General features: G+C 43.0%; 1 protein-coding gene across 1 annotated transcript in view; it reads right to left on the reverse strand.

Annotated features, from left to right (window-relative positions):
* twin (CCR4-NOT transcription complex subunit 6-like twin) overlaps window positions 1-19,510 on the reverse strand; it is a 201,766-nt gene that overhangs the window by 155,266 nt on the left and 26,990 nt on the right. The window contains exon 2 of the mRNA XM_067148532.2: window positions 1,244-1,401. Within this exon, the coding sequence (XP_067004633.2) occupies window positions 1,244-1,387 (144 nt within the window). The 5' untranslated portion in view covers window positions 1,388-1,401. The remainder of the gene's footprint in view (window positions 1-1,243; window positions 1,402-19,510) is intronic.

Consider the following 19,510-nt stretch of genomic DNA (forward strand, 5'->3'; position numbering starts at 1 on the left):
GTTTAATTTTCATTAACTTTGGTAAGACCATCTTGTATGAATGGTATGCACTGAAGAGCGTTGGTGATAGACTGTACCTTTGTCCAGTTCTTATTCGTTATTTGTGCTTTTTCTTGTGATTTAATGCTCCTAATGATTAGTTTCTAGATAGAAAAATCACCATACATGTTCAGTTCAAAAGAGAGACAATAGAATTGGATGAGCTAAAACAGCACTGCCAACTTAAACTTTTATCGTTACAGCCTTTTAGCATGGTTCTTGCTTTTGTCTTTGCATTTCCTTTTCCCCTTCCTAACAACAGGACCACAACCAAAATGACAGAGAAGCCAATTTTGCATCTGTAATCTTTTTCCAGAGGCCATGTTTTCAAAGAAACCTGACTTATGTTGAAACCTTAGTGTAGTTGAGCTAGTAGTCACTTGACCTGCTTTACAGCTTCATATATTTTCCTGAAAGCATTTTGAAGGCTTTTTAATACTGTAGACAGTGCAGCCTGATGTGCACACCCTACAGCTAGACAGTCGTTGAGAAACTATGCCTATTGCTGCCAATTTTAGTCGGTCGATCTACTTTGCAAATCATTATCATCATCATCTTATTCTTCTTCTTGGCCTCTTTCCCAATTTCTTAGGGTTGGTACTTCATACAGATGTGGCCCGTTTTACGGCCGGGTGCCCTTCTTAACACCAACCTGATATCGAGGGGCGTAGCCTAATCACTAGTGTGTGTTGCTATGGTAGCTGATAGTGCGGTCAGTTGTGTGTAGATGAAGAGATCTGTATTGAGATGAACACAAACACCCAGTCCCCGACCCCAGAGGATTTAACCATACGCAGTTAAAATCTCCAGCCAGGCTGGGAATCCGACCCAAACCGAAGGCCGCTACGCTGACCCGCCGAGCAGCCTGCTTTAAAAATAGACTAATATAATGTCTTCGAACAGCAGCACTGCAGAGAGATCATTGACATATAGACCTTTCAAACCTGATTTCTGGACAACCTAACACAACGTTAGTAAGAAATGAATTGTGATTGAAAGGAAGACTAAAATATTCCAACATTTTATTTCAATAATCTTGTCCACGATTAACCAATCAGACCTCTTAGTATCACACTGCCAGATTCATAAAAGAGAAAATACTGATAGCCTGTAAGATTATGTAAGACGAGCACTATCCACTAGTTACACAGTGACTACAATTACACGACGAAGCACACATATTTTACCAGTCAAGTACACTCACCTGTAAGCTGATGATGTCGGCGGCATAGTGCCGAATCTCGTCTAAAATGCCCTTCTTCCGGTAGTCCCACTCGAGCGCCCAGCTGGGGCAGTAGCCGTACATTTGCCGTGTAGCGTACTTGTCACACAGCACATTGTAGCACATCACCGTGAATATGCCTGAAGAACGCCAACACCATCACAGTTAACTTCTTTCTATACAAATATTACAAGGACATGAGGTAGAAATAAAAACTATAACACATTTGTTTCAATCAGAACTACAGTAGTTAATTCGTAACAGACACTCCCTTGAACGAGGAACTCCGGTGTCTATTATCGAAATGTAAAAGGATGTGAATGGAAGATTTTAAGCCGACAAACTCATTTGTGTAAGAACATCTAACAACCTAAATTACTGTAGAAATTATATACTGACTGAACTTCGCTTAGCGACATAATAAATGTTAGTTCTCGGGAAGTTGGAAAACTTTTACACTGTTAAAACAATATTTTAAACATTTTTATTAAGTTGAGAATGGATTAAAGAACCTCTTCGGTGTTGAGTCCAATGTATGTGACGATTTGGGAAAAACTGTCAGTCATGCCAATACTCTCACGACCGTGCTGTTAGCGACCATGTATGAAGGATCACAAAAAGTCAATTATTGTGTACCGCCGGATGCAAAGCTAGCCACTAGACAAATCCAGATCGAATCAGTGCTACCTTCCAGTAAAGTACGACGGATCTGTCTCAGATGATCAGTGAAAGAAAAGATAAAATCGTACTGAGCCGATTACACCAGACAGAAGACTAGCCAAAATATATATAGCCTACACAGTTTCAGTCAAACACTGCCATTTGAATAGAAAATTCAAACCAAGAAGTTATTATGTCTCAGTCAAATACTGCAATTTGAATAGAAAATTCAAACCAAGCAGTTATTATTAAAGTATTAAAACAATAAATATTACATCAGGCATTGAACAAGAAATCGTTCAAACGCAATCTCGACCCTGTAATAATACCGAGGGGTAATTTTGTAAAATAAATAAATAAATAAATAAATAAATAAATAAATAAATAAATAAATAAATAAATACATTTACGACAGAATGCTACCAGCATTCTCAGTGTTATCTAGTAAGAAGATAAAACCCATCATGTAACCAGTAGTCAGCTGCACGGTGTACACCTATATCGGATAAGTTGCTGCACGAAAAATATCCAGCCGCTACGAACACGATCGCAGGCTGCAGAAAACCAGTACTACGATCATACCCAAATCTGGAAACAATAATACTGCCGAACGCCACAAAGACAAAGATGTACGCATTCGCGGAGTATTGTAATGAAAACGTCACCACAAATTAACTATTTCGTCAAGCAATATTTCAAAAATTCATAATAAAATGATGAAATGTCCAAAGATGAGCTTTATATTTTTTAAACATCAGACGTGTAACGAATGTTCTACTTTTTTTTTTTTTTTTGGTGTTGGAGGCATCGAACTGGAGAGTCCCAGGGCGAAAACTATGCCCTTTTACTCATCTGTTTCCTAGGAATAGCCGATGAGTCGGAAAATCGCAATCATGCACTGGCGGGGGAGAAAGCGATCTGTCTTGCAGGCAAAGCCTGCAAGTCAGAGGAGAAAACCCCCTCTTCGCTAAATTATTGTTTTCAGCTAATTAGAAATCGTAGGGTGAACGGAGAAGAAGAAGTAGCATTCTTAAGAAACGGGGCTTTTCAGGGTGTAATTTCTAGGTAGTTATTGCGTGGTTATGTTAGAATTTGGAAAAGGCCGAAATGGTTTATTTACCGGTCATACAGGAGCCAAGGGCCGCGATACTTATAACGAGTATTCGGCTTCTTGGTCCGGATGACCTGTTTTAATAACGTGATGCCCTGATCAGTAGACTGGGCTTGGAGAATTCTAACCTTGGTCATCCTAGTTAGCTTGTTAATCTGAGTTCTAATAGTCGGAATACGGACTTCTGTGCGTATCTTCCTATTAGATCTCAGGAGGGGCGCTTTTGTCATCTTTCTTAATATTTTATTTTGGAAAACTTGTAATTTAGAAAGAGGAGTCTTGGGAACATAGCCCCAGGCCTCGCAACCATAGAGCAGTATGGGCCTGACACATGCTAAATAGAGCTTTCTCTTTATGGATATAGAGATGTATCTATTATAAAGCAGAGGCGCCAGGTTTGCCACACGAGCCCATGCTCGTTGCAGGGCCTGTTCTATGTTCCCTCTCCAGATAAGACTTCTGTCCATTGTTAGGCCGAGATACTTAATTTTATTAGACCAGGACAGGGGGGTATCGTGTAAAATAAGATGACCAAGGCTAGGCCTTCGTCGAGAGAAAACAATTGCTTGCGTCTTGCCAGCATTTATTTTAATTCTGTTCCGAAGGCACCACTTCTCGAACAGAGAGATCCAAGATTGCAATATGGTGATGGTATCTCTGTTTCTCCTTTTAGAGGCGTAAACAGCTATATCATCCGCATACTGCTGGATTTCTACTCCCTGCCACTGTGGTAGATCATTCACGTATAGGGCGTAGAGTATGGGGGAGATTTTTCCACCCTGAGGGACTCCAGCTCGTAGCCTCCGAGGGGTGGATTTTTCTCCGTCTACAGTGACATAAAATTTCCTATGTGTTAAATAGGACGTTATAATTTTGACAATGTAATTTGGAATGACATGAAGGTCCAAAAGTTTGGCTATTAAATTTTCGTGCCAGACGGTGTCAAAAGCCTTCTCTACGTCGAAAAATACCGCTGGCACGCTACGCCGTATATTAAATGATCTACAAATATACTGCACGAGGCGCAGCGCCGCTAGAGGGGCGCTGCGCTTCGACCGGAACCCAAATTGCTCCGGTCGCAGTATATTGTGGGCGTTCAGGCACGCATTGAGGCGGTTGAGAATAAGTCTCTCTAGTATCTTAGAGATGTGGGATAATAGGGTTATAGGTCTGTAATTTTGAGGGAACAATCTGTCCTTCCCCGGTTTAGGAAGGACGACCACTCGGCCCGTCTTCCAAACCTTAGGGAAGTATCCCTGTTTAAAACATGCCGAAAAAATGGTTGCCAAAAAGATTACTGCTCTGTAAGGCAGAGATTTAATTTCTTTATTGCTAACCCTATCATCCCCGGGAGACTTTTTCTCATCTAAGTCTTTTATAACCCTGCGGACCTCTGCAGGCGTTACGTCAGATATGTCATTGTCAGGCGTCCATTGTTGTAAAAAAGATGAGACCTTTCTGTGTACCTCTCGGGTCCGTAGTTCGTTTTCGTCGTCGTCATCGTCAGAAAGATCGTGAGGTACACTTTGACTTTCAATTGTGTCAGCGAAGGCCTCAGCTTTATCATAAGGGGAGAACGCTAATCCGTTGCGGCCATGAATTGCTCGCCTGGGGGGGGAGGGGCGATTCAGAGAACGAGTAACCCGCCAGAACTCGTGATCTGATTCGTTTTCGGTGAGGGTACGGCAGAATTCCTCCCATCTTTCCACCTTTCTTTCCAGTAATCGTTTTCGGACTTCTTGAGCGAGTTCGCGGTATTCCGCTCTGTCCGCTGGGTCCCGAAATCTTTGCCATCTTTTACGATACGCATTTTTAATTTTGATTAAATCCTTAATAATTTCAGGAGTGGAGTCATCTTGGCAGGCTATGCGGCTTCCCATATTAACATTATTATTATTATTAATATGGGAGGAATGACGTATCGTACGCCCGCCATGTTGTGTGGGCGTACGATTGTCATTGTTGCCCCTATCACTATTGGTTGAATTTCGAGCAGCTTTCAGGATGTATTTACGGGCGTTTTGCATCTTATTAGTAAGATGCTCCACGGCCCGGTCAATATCATCCCGGCTGTTAATTTCAAAAGGTTGAAGATTTTTATTAACATGCCAAGTGAACTTGTTATAGTCCAAAGATGAGTTTAACAATGGAAAAGATGGCTCAGATAACCTAACCCAAGAAAGATGAAAAAGAATGGGGTCATGGTCTGAATTTAATTCCCTAGGTACTGTAAAATTTATTGGTTGATTATAAAATTTTGTCACTGCCACGTCTATGACATCAGGACGCGAACCATTGCTGGGATAAATAGTAGGTTCCGTAGGGGCAAAAACTCCGATGTCATTTTCCCTCATATATTTATGTAGCGTTCTTCCCTTAGGATTAGTCACTCGTGAGTTCCAATCTGGATGCTTGGCATTTAAGTCACCAATGATGAAAGAGGAGACTCTGGACGGGTTGTTTAATAATAAATCTAGTTCCGCTGTATGTAGCGGAGTCTTGGGAGGAGAATAGGCCGCAAAAATACGATAGTGATAATTTCCATGTCTAATCTCGATACCGAGAGACTCAATAGCACCATGAGGAAGGGGGTCTAACAGGTTGTGTGTAAGTTTAGACTTAACCAGCACCGCCACGCCCCCGTGCTCATCGTGAAGTCTGTCTTTACGATAGACAGTAAAGTTTTTAATTTTGAAGGGCATATTAGGTTTTAGCCAAGTCTCCCCTAACAGCATTATATCAATATTGTGGTCAGAAATAAAAGCTTCAAGCTCATATTTCTCACCAACAACACTCTGACAGTTCCAAGCACAGATTGTTAAGTCCATGTCAGAACAGAATGAGCCTTAAAATTAGGGCTCTGAGAAATACTGCATAGCAGCATTTATCAGTACCATAATTTTGTCCATTGTTGTCGGACATGATCTTATTTTGGTCGCGGTGTCTTTTATTATCGGTATCAGCTTGGGGAAATTTACCTGCCTACAGAGGTCCACGACATCCCTCAGTCCGGAGAGGTCGGACGTGAGGGATGCCGCCGCTTGAGGGGCAGGGTTCGCTGTCGGCGCGCCAAGTGCGGCGGGGGCGGGGGTGGGGGCGGGGGTGGGGGCGGCGCCTCCTGACGCTTGAGCGAAAGAGAAGCTGGGGTCAACTACTCTTGAGGGAGGGAGGGTCCTGATTTTCTTAGTTTTTGAGACCTCCCTGGCCGCTTTTTGCTCCATAATGGAGACATAAACAGAACAGCCTCTGAAGGAGGCTGGGTGGCTTCCTCCACAATTAACGCACCTGGCTGGGGCATTGTCCTGAAGAGGACACGCCGCAGCCATGTGGTTTTCGCCGCACTTGACGCATCTCAGCATCATTTTGCAATAGTTGGCCGTGTGGCCCCACCTCTGGCATTTATAGCACTGAGATGGGCCCTCACGGCCCCTGAATGCCTCAATTTTGACCTTCGACCCGCACAGGTATTGCACGGAGTAGATGGTCTTGGAGTACTCGGTGTTGGGAAGGGTAAGGCTCATTACATTGAGGGGGATTTCTTTTTTGGTCGTGGCGTCACGACGGGTGTACTGATGGAGGTCTTGGGGTTCGTACCCCATCCCCATGAGCTCCTCCCGAGCCCAGTCTACTCCTACTGTAGAAATAATATTTCTAATAATCACTTTGAGGAGCCTATTGCCGGGGAGCTGGTGGGTGTAGAAGCTGGCGTTTGACTCCTCAAAATACTGTTTTATGAGGTTATAATCCTCTACATTTTGGGCATGATATTTCAGGGCATCACGCGTGTTGATTACCCTGATGTCGCCAGTGCACTTAGATTTTAGGAATTTGTAATGGCGCTGATAATCGCTCTTATCAGCCACCACGATGGGGGGGATTGCAATTTTCTTTCTTGGGGCGCTCTCCATCTCGACGTCCGCAACACCAGGGGACGCAGAGCTGGTTCCAGGTTGCGCCTCTGGGGACGGAGGTGGGGCCACATCTTGGGACTGAGTCGCAGTCGTGTTACTGATTGTAGACTGCGACTGAGCAACCTGGGTAGCTGGCATAAACAGCGGTTGAGATGGAGGAGGGAGGGGGGGAAACTCGCCACTAGAAGGGAGGGATGCTAGTGCGCTAAAACGGTTTTCCGTGGTAACCGGATTTCGCGCTACTCTAGCCGCCTTTCGGAGGCGCATTCTAGGGGCAGTTTTCCTTCTATTTCTAATTAGAGTATTCCATGCCGGGATCGAAGCCAGTTTGGTAACATTACCAGTGTTAACTAGCTCGGAAATTAAATTTGGGTCTATTTCGTTGATATTTGGCAGCACAGTAATAGAACTAGCATTCGAAGAAGGCCCAGAAGAACACTGAGGGGTTTCAATTGCGCATTCAGGGGTGTCCCCGCCTCCCGGCGGGGCGCAAGCCATTGCCATCACACACAAGCACTAAGACAGGATTTCACCGAGACACAAGACAAAAAACCAACAAAAACAACAAGCATGCACTAAACAGCACCGATCACAACAACACTAAGGGCGCTATCGCCGCACACCGGGAAAGGATAGCAAAACCCACTACCAGGATGGAAGGATCCCGCTCACTCACAACAATGCAATTTTCACAACAATGCACACAGAGAGATAAGGGAGCCCAGCATCAACACGTCTGTCCTCGCTGCATTCAAGATAAGGAGTGTGGTGGGTGTGAATGTTCTACGATGACAAGATAAACATAAATAGCCTAAATATAATGTACACAAAGTTATAAGTTCGAATATTCTACCACACTTCCGGCGAATATACCAACCATCTTTCAGTTAATAATTTCGTGTGGCTATTTCTAGCTGAGTGCAGCCCTTGTAAGGCAGACCCTCCGATGAGGGTGGGCGGCATCTGCCATGTGTAGGTGTGTAGCGTGTTATTGTGGTGGAGGATAGTGTTGTGTATGGTGCACGAGTAGCAGAGATGTTGGGAACAGCACAAACACCCAGTCCCCGGGTCACTGGAATTAACCAATGAAGGTTAAAAATCCCCGACCCGGCCGGGAATCGAACCCGGGACCCTCCGAACCGAAGGCCAGTACGCTGACCATTCAGCCAACGAGCCGGACATCTTTCAGTTGATGGCGACAGTGGCACAATCCCCAGGAGGCAGTAGTAGAATACAGTGCATGCATGATATTTCCTGCCTGTCGTAAGAGGCGACTGAAAGGGGTTTCCCCAGAGGCCATTAGCTTGAGAGCGTGAGTTGACAACTTCGGGACCTCCAGTTTTCAGCCTGACATTGTTCCCTCTTAATTGTGCCAGTCTCCTCACTTTCACCTTTTCTATCTGATCTCCTTGAAACAACGCTTGTTCCTTTGTGGACTCCGACGGTATTAGATTTGCGAGGCCTAGGGAGTCTTTCATTTTCAGGCCCACCGTGGCCGTGTAATTTCATTCTTGGAAGGGTCGAACCTCTCCCATCTTTTCCATCTGATTAGTGTTCAAAGAGGCTGGTTGCCCAGTTGTATTTTCTCTTTAAACAATAATCACAACCATCACTCATTAATCATTTTTAGGCGAATTCGGACAGTTTCGTAAACCACATGAACATACGATACTAAAGAGACTGCGAGAGGGAAAAAGAGAGAGAGAAAATAATTCTATTTCAGGCAACTGAAAAATACTTCCATGAGCAACACAGGTGTAGGGCTTTGATGCTGTCCAATAAGCTACACCCTTCATATAGGTCAAAATAATATGTTACATGTGCCTAAAAGCTTGTTACTACAGATTCGCTTGAAACTCTCACTTTAGACAACAGAAAATAACAGGAATATCTGTTTCTAAATACAAGAGGAGATTCACCAATCACACACTAACTGAAGTGTAAAATCAATAGGGTAACCAACTAGATTTCAAATATAGTTTACTGTAACTTGTATTATAACTTACGCCACACTCACTGAAATAAATTGACGAGAATGATTCCACACAACTCGCAAGCACATATTCTAATACAAGATGTGTCTAAAAAGTGTGGTGAATGGACCGATATCGCAATGGCAATGTGTGGTAACACTACGTGCATGCGTATGTGAATGGGGGGACATCTCGAGAAAGACCACTTAGCGCTGAACACACGGAGATGAAACAGGTTAGTCTGCTGCGGCCAGTTTAACATAGTGCGTGTGAAGACTCGTGGCATAGTGCAATGGAGCAACGCATAAATATCAAGATTAAATAGAAATTGGGAAAAACAGCGACGGAGACGCATGTGACGTTGGTGCAAGTGTCTAGAACAGAAGACGTAAGCAGAAAATTGTTTACGGCGGGTTCAAACGCTTTCGGGATGGATAGGAAACTTTTGATAATGCGCCACGACCGTTCTGCTGACGGCCGTTTTATCCCAATTTGTAGCAAACCTTGTTATTTACGTGTTGTTCCATTGCGTGTTTTTAATAGTGAATTAAGCTGATAAGTGTTGTATGAAAAGAAAGTATGCTGTAATTAGTACGCCATTCAACTAGGAACCAAGTATCCATACACCAGACTAGTTGTAACCAAAGCAACAGCTGATCCACTCCCATAGTATAAGGAACACTTGTGTAGTCGTGTGGTGTACCGTGAAGTATCAGCTGACAAGATGTGCGTACTGTGGAACAGCAGAATGGGCCGCAGAGGGAAGAAAACGACCGTGGAGAAAGAAATACTATTGTATCCGAAATCAATTCTGAAATTGCAAGTATAATCGGAAAAGTCGAGCAACTGCGCAATCCATCATTAAGTGATGTAAGGACAGACAATCAAAGTGAAAGAAGAAGAGTTCGTCCACAGAAGCTTACGACAAGAGAGACTACAATTCTGCTAAGAATGATCAACACATCTCCTAAATTGGCAGCGCCTGAAAAATTTGCACATGTTAGTGACCACTTCGGAAAAGACACCACCCAAAGGGCAATCCGTACCATTTTCAACCGTTCCGGCTGCAGAGCCAGCGTACTTAGATGAAGACCCAACATTACTAAAACTAAAACAAAATAACAATATATGGAGATTGGAATTACCACAAGAGTATGTATCAAAGGAAACAGACTTTTCGATACGATATTACTTACGGATGAAAGCAAATTTAATATATTTCACAAGGATACTAGGATTTTGGTATGGAGGAGACCGAATACAAACCTAGACCTAGAACTAGACCCTCCAAACCCTAAAGCCACGGTGAAGAAGTCATGATATGGGTGTGAATATTCTCAAAGAGAACTTACAACAAAGAGTAGATGCCTTGGGTCTTGCGAGAAATCATTATATTCAATGAGATACTGACTCAAAACATACAGCGGCACTGTACGTCTGTGGCTGCTGTATCACAAGCCACACACACTCAAAAATCCAGCTCAAGAGTCGGGAGCTGAATCCAATCGACCACCTGTGGAGTGAACTTGAAGCAAGAGTGAGAAAACACGCAATTCATAGTAAGACAGCTTTGAAAGAATGCCTGTTTCGGAAATGGCAAAGTATTTCGTCATACTACACACACAAAAGCCCTTCCATGCCAAAGAGATTGAGAGAAGTGATACATAGGAGAGGTATGCATACGAAGTATTAAACCTGTTGTGGTTTGTAATAAGTTCTATTTTTAGTCAGTGTATGAATACTTATTTCGCACTGCAAAAGAGCATTTATTAGTAAGTTCCTGTAGTATGTTTTGTAAATGCTTGTTTTTTTCTACCTGCATAGCTATAGTGTGAATCAAGAATGTACAGTATATGTTGCAAATCCAATGAGTATTTTTGTTTCACAGTGACAAAAGTAAAGTTTACTTTTCTACACTCAGTGTATGAATACTTACTTCCATGAATGTATGTGACTTTATGTTACCGATTTTTTTCTTTGTTAACTCGGGACTTTCTTTTCTCAAAATGAGTTTGCTAAGTCGACGGTATTTTGTCGAGGAAGGCAAAGGATTTTGCCATAAAATTATTTTTTCCCTTGACTCGAGTTGATACCAGCAGCAAAATACTTGGTCATTTGAAGTCGTACTATTGAGATAAGAAATATATTCAAATTTTCAATATACTCTTTCTTCTTTTCATATAATTTGCTTTACGTCGCACCGACACAGACAGATCTTATGGCGACGATGTGACAGGAAAGGGCTAGGGGTGGGAAGGAAGAGGCCGTGGCCCTAATTAAGGTACAACCCCAGCATTTTCCTGGTATGAAAATGGGAAACCACGGAAAACTATCTTCAGGGCTGCCGACAGTGGGGTTCGAACCCACATCTCCCAGATGCAAGCTTATGGTTGTGCACCCCTAACCGCACGGCCAACTCGCAAGGTTTTATATATTCTCTTTCATTATTGAAAATAGTTGCTTGTATTGACTTTGTCCAGCAGCGCTATCGCAACCCGACTTGTCTACCGTGCTAAGAAATCGACGTGTGTCTATGCCTACCCCTTATTGCTAGAGCACCTCCAGCTGTATCGACACTAGACGCTGTGCAGTATAATGAAACAACTACGAACAGTCAGTGATCGCAATTTCACCTGAGTAAAACAACTTGTCTTGAGAAACATGTGAACACTTGGGAATATATCGGCATTGTGAGCTTCTTACCTGACATACCAGGTATATGGTGTTGCAACATATGTAGGCTACGACACACCGTAAACGATGCTTTGTTAATCCTATCAAGGATCAGTAATAACATCCACGAAATTGCTGTAAAAGTTGGAGACGTAACAGTTGTAAATATCTACAAACCCCCAGCAATTTCAATGGCCAACCAAAGTCCTTCACCCATATCCTCATCCAGCTGTTTACCTGGGAGACTTCAATAGCCAACATGAACAATGGAAGTATAATTCTAACGATTTAAATGGTGAAGCTTTAGTAACATGGGCTGAAGAAAATAGTTTTCACCTCATTTTTGATGCCAAGCAGAAAGGTACGTTTAGATCAGCTGCCTGGAAGCAAGAATACAATCCAGATTTCTGTTTTGTAATTCCAGACATCAATCAAATACCGCTAGTATCTACACGAAGAGTTTTGTCTAACTTTCCGCACAGTCAGCACAGTCCAATGATATTAGAAGTTGGCATGAAAGTCCCACTGGTGAACTCTATACCTCGCCCACGTTAAAACTTCCAAAACGCAAACTGGTCTGGTTTCTTTGGAAACCCTGATAAAATCTTAGGTTGGATTCCAGCTACAAGCAAAAGTTATGAGACATTTGTGGGTGCAGTGTTCAGTACAGCAAAAAGGTTTATACCAAGAGGATTCCGGAAAGAATATATTCCTCGATAGTCTGAAGAAAGCATGAAATTACATTAAGATTTCCTTTCAACTGGAGATCAGGAAATAGCAGATGAACTGCTGCATAGCCTAGATACAGCTCGTGGGCTGAAATGGGAAGAAACGGTTGAAAATCTCGACTTCAAACGCTCCAGTAGGAAGGTATGGTCCTCATTACGTAAATTAGGCGTTGAAAACCAAAAAAACATGTAAAACCACTCATAAGACCTAATATAGTTGCCTCACATATTGTCTCGACATCTAGGTCCTCCATTGACCGCTGTCACAACAGGAAAGTGAAATGCTAATTGAAAGTTCTGAAAGCAGGATGTCCAAAGGATAGTGCTAACTCTTGTCCATTCACTGCAGAAAACATACCGAACGCTTTGCAAGACGTAAAGCCTAATAAACCCCCAGAATTTGATGGCATACACCCGGAATTCCTTCTGCACTGTGTAAATATGCTAGAATATGGCTAGCTCAATTCTTTTCCAGTATTCTATAAACAGGCTGCATTCCTAGGCTTATGAAGTGGAAAAAGATCATCGCCATCTTAAAACCAGGCAAGCCTTATGACAAACCTCAGAGCTACCGACCAATTTCTCTTTTGAGCATGATGTACAAATTACTGGAGAGACTCCTGTATTATCGAATAAGTACAGAGATACTCAAAGTAGTCCCGTTAGAACAAGCAGGATTTCGACCGAACCGCAGCTGTACTGATCAGGTACTTTCACTAACAACTTACATTGAAACTGGTTTCCAGAAACAATATAAGACCTCTGCTGTTTTTATAGACCTATCTGCGGCATATGATACAGTCTGGAGACAAGGCATAATCTACAAACTGCTCAGTATGATACCCTGTAGAAGAGTCGCTCAACTTCTGAATAATATGCTCACTGAAAGACCATTCCAGGTTATCATAGGCAACACTACCAGCTGGCAAAAGATCCTTAATAATGGTCTGTCCCAAGGTTCTGTACTAGCCCCAATATTGTTTAGCTTGTATATAGCAGACATATCTCCAATACAATCCAGGAAGTTTGGATATGCTGATGATTGGGTTATAGCAACTCAACAGAACTCCAACTGAGAATCTAGCTGTCTCGGGACAGTTCTTTCGTAAATGGGGACTTCAAATGAACGCTAATAAAACGGAAACTGCATCCTTTCACCTAAACAATAGGTTAGCCAATAAAGAACTGAACATTAACTTGGAGGGAAATCACCTAGCCCATAATACACATCCGAAATATCTTGGGATAACCCTAGACAGAACATTATCCTTCAGAGAGCACCTAACAAACACTGCAGCTAAATTAAGGACCAGAAATAACATCCTTCAAAAGCTATGCGGTACCACCTGGGGCTCCACAGCATCTACATTACGATCATCTGTCCTTGGTCTAGTACATTCTGCTGCGGAATACGGCTACCCCGTCTGGTTAAACAGTTGTCACACGGCGTGAATCGATGCCCAACTAAATCAGGCCGTGCGTATTATAACCGGCAAAAACAAGTCCAAACTAACCTTATTGGCTACGTGCCCTGAGCCACATTCCTCCTTCCGATTTGAGAAGAAAACGTGCCCTTACAAGGGAATACAAGAAAATCAACAATCAACAGCTACCAATCCATGGGGACATACCTGGCACTGGAATCAACACGCTTCGATCAAGACACCCACCACTCAGAACACTCAGACTTCTGACGGCAGCCTTGGTGGAACATTGTTTCAACTGTGAGGAAGTCCGGATGGAAGAATGGTGTAACAGCACTCCCCCAACACTACAAAGTTTTCTGTGTGTAAGAAAGAAACCACGGGAACTTGATCTGTGACGTACGACGTGGTCAACACTAAACAGAATACGGAGCAACCACGGCAGTTGCTAGGATCTACTCTCCGAGTGGGGCAAGGTTCCTTCTCCAGAATATAGATCTGGCTTTGCAAAGCAGACGAGTCGACATATTGTTGCAGAGTGTCCTTTGAGTGCGTATACAGGTAATCTCAGCGTTTTTTAATACAAAGTCAGAGGTGATAAGACTACGGTACATAAAAAATATGAATGTACTAGTGTAAAGTATTTGTATTGTATATTACTGTAATTAAGATTTTTAAGTGATGTAATGCCAAACGCTTAATAATAATAATAATAATAATAATAATAATAATAATAATAATAATAATAATAATAATAATATCTGACATAAAGGGGTGAGCAGCTCCTTTGTGAACTTTTGATATAAAAAAAGCCTCATCGCATGCCATGTGAATGGGTTCTTTGTTATTTAAAGACTGCTATGCTTTTTCGTATAATTTTCTAGGGAGAAATTTGATACTTGGTTAACTAATTGTGCAGCCTTACGCCTACCAATACATCACAAAACCATTCCCGCATCAAGAGAAATTTTACTAGTAGTGTGTGTTTCCAGCAATGGCCGCAATTTTCGTTTTCGACTTCTGACGGCACACTCACGTAACAACTTCCGTGAACGACCAATGTGTCTTCTTTCAGCACTGTCTGCTTCTACAAATGGTCGTCATTTTAACTCTGAACCGTTCACTCTTTTTGCGTAGGATCCTTTCAATACGTAGTGAGAGTCAGGCTACTGTTCTTTTCCTGACAAATTCAGCAATTTGTTTTGTTCCCGTCTCTCAGGATCTTAAAAGCCACATTTAATCAATATGTAATCACACAGACGGACTGTTCGCCTTGAAATATTCATTCCACCACATCAGACAGTTCTCGTCTTGGGATTCCGTCCGATATCAATAACGTTTGTACCAATACCGTTACCGTTAGGTCCCAAAGTGTAAGTTAATTAAAACACTGAACATAATTTCACAATGAACTCCTGTGGCCTTTGCTTTTGGAAGCATGAAATTTCAATGCATTCTTAGAATAATTCCGAATCAATCAGGGTAGCAATTAAATAGTATCTCACTGAATCTTAGAAATGCAATAGAAATGCACTTCTATTCTTCGAAAACTAAACGAGGTTCGATAACATATTAGCCCTACGAGCATACGGCTCGGAGGTCCGAAGGCAACTGCTGTGTGATTCTAACGAGGAAGAAACGGTGGAGATAATACGATAAAACCTGTGTCCGCTCTTGTGCAGGCACGGTCACTTGTTTTGTACAAATGAAAGTGAAACTAAGCTACACAACTATTTAGCATTATACTACGATAGCTTTTATGTTGTTTTGGAGCTCAGAATGTCAACATATTTGTCAATTCAAATTCTGCTTTGGAACCATTGCCCATCGCAGACGTATTTTCGTTCCCTCCCCAACTTTCAGACACATCTGTGGGACCTCTTCCTCAAATAATAAGAATTTCATTGGCTTTACGCTGCACTAACTACCTTTTCGGTTTTCGGAGACGCCGAGGTGCCGGAATTTAGTCCCGCAGGAGACCTCTTCCTCGTTCTTTGATGTCGGCCACTGTGCTTGTACACGGTCGGCTAGGCTACAGCACTACTTAGTATTTCTTCATCCTATTACAAAGTATGTAACACTGAGACCACAATAAGACAAAAATGGATGTGGGCGAGAATTGAAAATATACGTACTAATAAACTGTGAAATTTCGACATATCACCAAGCTGATACAGGTAATTTCACTAGCGGTTTAACATCGCACTAACTAAGATAGGTTATGGCGATGGCAGGGTAGAAAAGGGCTGGGCTAGAACTGGGCAGGAAGTAGTCATATAGTGAAAATTGGAAAACCAAGCAAATCATTTTCAGGCACGCTGATTGTGGAGTTCATCCCCCACAGTCTCTCGCATGAAAGCCTATTGCTACACGCACCGTGTCACGTTGCAACTTGTTCAGTGATACGGGCAATTATAGACATTATAAAATTGCCATATATTGACTACAAATGACTTAAAACGAATTTAAAACTGAAATGCCTCTTCTTTCACTAAGAAAAATAATAGGTATTTAAGATCAAATCAATTACCTACTGATGACATACAAGAATAACGAATTTTCTGGAAGACAAAAAATATATAATCTGTATACGGTAAAAGTGCGTATAAAAGATACAATGGTATGGAAAACCATCAAATTTGATCATCACGTCGGTCAACCGGAAACCGTAATGCCTACACGAAGAGTATATTACGATATTCATTTCCATCCGCCACTGCGAACCATGTGACCTTGCCGCAATGGGGAGGCTTGCACGTCCCAATGAAGCAGATAGCTGAGCCGCAGCTGCAACCATAATCGGATGGGTATCTGTCCAGAGACCAGACTTACGAATAGCTAATCGAAAGGAGGATAGCAGCCTTTCAGAAGTTGCAAGGGCGGTAGTCTAGATGACTGATATGGCCTTGTATTAATACTCAACTTGATACTGCTACAAGGCTCAAAGCAACGGGAAACTACAGGCGTAACTCCCCAGGACTTGTAGCTCTCTCTGCATGAATGATGAACTGATGATGGCTTCCTCCCGGGTAAAATATTCCGGAGGTAAAATAGTCTCCCATTCGGATCTCGGGGTGGGGACTACACGAGAGGGGGCAATCATTAGGAAGATGGATACTGACATTCTGCGAGTCCGAGCGTGGAATGTTAGGAGTTCGAATCGTTGTGGTAGGTTAGAGAATCTGAAAAGGGAGGTGGACAGACTAAAGTTAGATGTAGTAGGTTTAAGCGAAGTGCGTTGGCAGGAAGAGCAGGATGTTTGGTCAGGCGACTAAAGAATTATCAACAACAAAAATCAAAGAAGGGAAAAAGTGGTTTAATAGTGAATAAGAAAATAGGAACGCGGATAAGTTGCTACGACCAGCATAGTGAAAGGACTGTCAAGACAGACACCAAACCAATGCCCACGACAATAGTGCATGCCTATATGCCTACTATTTCAGCGGATGATGAAGAGATCGACAGAATATAAGAAGAGAATATAGAAGATGTAAATATAATATGTAACAGGTGTCGAGAATCTAATTGTGATGGAAGACTGGAATGCACTGGTAGGCCAATGAAGGGTAAAAGAGTACGAGAATTCGAACTCGGACAAAGTAATGAAAGAGGAAGTCGGCTGGTTGAATTCTGCTTCGATTATAATTTATGTCTTGCTAATACTTGGTTCAAACAGCACAAACGACGGTTGTATACGTGGACGAAACATGGGGACACTGGACGATATCAAATAGACTGCATTATGTTTAGGCAGAGATTCAGAAACCAGGTTGGATTGCAAAACTTTCCGAGGAGCAGTAATGGACTCTGACCTGAACTTGTAGGTCATGAAAAGCTATCTGAAAATGAAGAAAGGAAGGAATGCAAGGAGAAGGGATCTAGACAAGATGAAAGAAAATTAAATGAAATGGCGTATGGTTTTTAGTGCCGGGAGTGTCCGAGAACATGTTCGGCTCACCAAGTGCAGGTCTTTTCATTTGACTCCCGTAGGCGACCTGCGCGTCGTGATGAGGATGAAATGATTGTAGCACGGGCTATATACAGGTTCTGAGCAACCTCGTCAGCATTTTCTCTGCTGAGTCAGCACCGGAGGTCATTGACCCCATGACGTCATGACCGCGTCACCGTGACGCATCTTGACGGACCCTAACCTCACATTTTTTGACAATAGAGTGTCGCTAACCTCACTGCTGCCATCTTGACAGACCCTAACCTTACTGTTTATGAACAAGTGAACATGGCTAACCTCACCGCTGCCATCTTAACCACGTAAGGGCGTGGAATTTTGAAATCCAGTGCTTTTGACAGCTGTCAAGACGACAGCTGCCATCTTGACGGGTCGTAACCACGTGGGCGCGTAATTTAAACAAGAGAACCTCAATGCAGGCATCTTGACAGGGCATAACCTCACTGCTGCCATCTTAACCACGTGGGCCACGGAATTTTGAAAAAGAGACAGCTGTTAAGATGACAGCTGCTATCTTGACAGGTCCTAACCACGTGCATTTGCTGAACAAGTGAACGCGGCTAACGTCACTGCTACCATCTTGACAGGTCATAACCTCACTGCTGCCATCTTAACTAACTACGTGGGCGCAGAATTTGAATAAGTGACAGCTGTCAAGATGACAGTTGGCATCTTGACAGGTCCAAAACCACGTGCACTTGTTTTGGCGCGGAAATTGAAACAAGTGAACGTGGCTAACCTCACTGCTGCCATCTTCACAGGTCCTAACCTCTCTGCTGCCATCTTAACTACGTGGGGTCGCGGAATTTGAATAAGTGACATCTGTCAAGATAATAGCAGCCACCTTGACAAGCCCTAACCACGTGCACTTGTTTTGACACCGAATTTAAAAAAAGTGAACGATCGCTATAACCTTACTGCTATTATCATGACGGGACTTAGCCATGGGCAGGCGCGGAATGTTTGTAAAATGGAACGATCCTAACCTTACTGCTATTACCTTGAAGGGGCATTGCCAGGGGGCCTAACCTCAGAGGACTATAGTTTTAAGGCTAGCTGCCCTTCTCGAGATGACACCATCAGAGGGGTCCTGACTCTAGATTTAAGGCTTGCTGCCCTACTCGACATGCCCCGTCCCGACACCATCTTGGAGGGGGCCTTATCTCAAAGGATTATAGTTTGAAGGCTAGCTGCCCTTCTCGACATCATCTTAGAGGGGGCCTAACCTCAGAGGACTAAGGCTAGCTGCCCTTCTCGACATATCCCTTCCCCGTCACCATCTTGGAGGGGCCTAACCTCAAAGGATTATAGTTTGATGGCTAGCTGCCCTTCTCGACATCATCTTACAGGGAGGCCTAACCTCAGAGGATTAAGGCTAGCTGCCCTTCCCGACATGTCCCTTCCCAACAAACATCTTCGAAGGCCTAAACTTACTGGGACAATAGTTTTAAGGCTAGCTGCCTTTCTCGACAGCGTTACGTAACGGAAGTCAGCTCAATCCCTCCTCCTCCTCCTCCTCATAGTTTTACCCTTATCTGACACAGTTTTACGGACAGATGCCCTCCCTTCTACTATTTTTGGAAGAAGCCCAACTACACCGTCGCTAAGGCTTTATTTCTCCATCCGACGTTGTGACCTCCCCTCCTGAACAAGATAAAACATGTTGTTAATCAATCCTGTTACAGAGGACCGGAAACGCTGTGCCCCTCTACCAAGAGCAACCTTTCTTTGTGTGTTTGGAACTTATATAGTCTGTTATCTTACAGTAAAGATTTTAATGGTCAGCATATATTCCCATCGTG

Source organism: Anabrus simplex, chromosome 1, assembly GCF_040414725.1.
Source record: "Anabrus simplex isolate iqAnaSimp1 chromosome 1, ASM4041472v1, whole genome shotgun sequence".
NCBI lineage: Eukaryota > Metazoa > Arthropoda > Insecta > Orthoptera > Tettigoniidae > Anabrus > Anabrus simplex.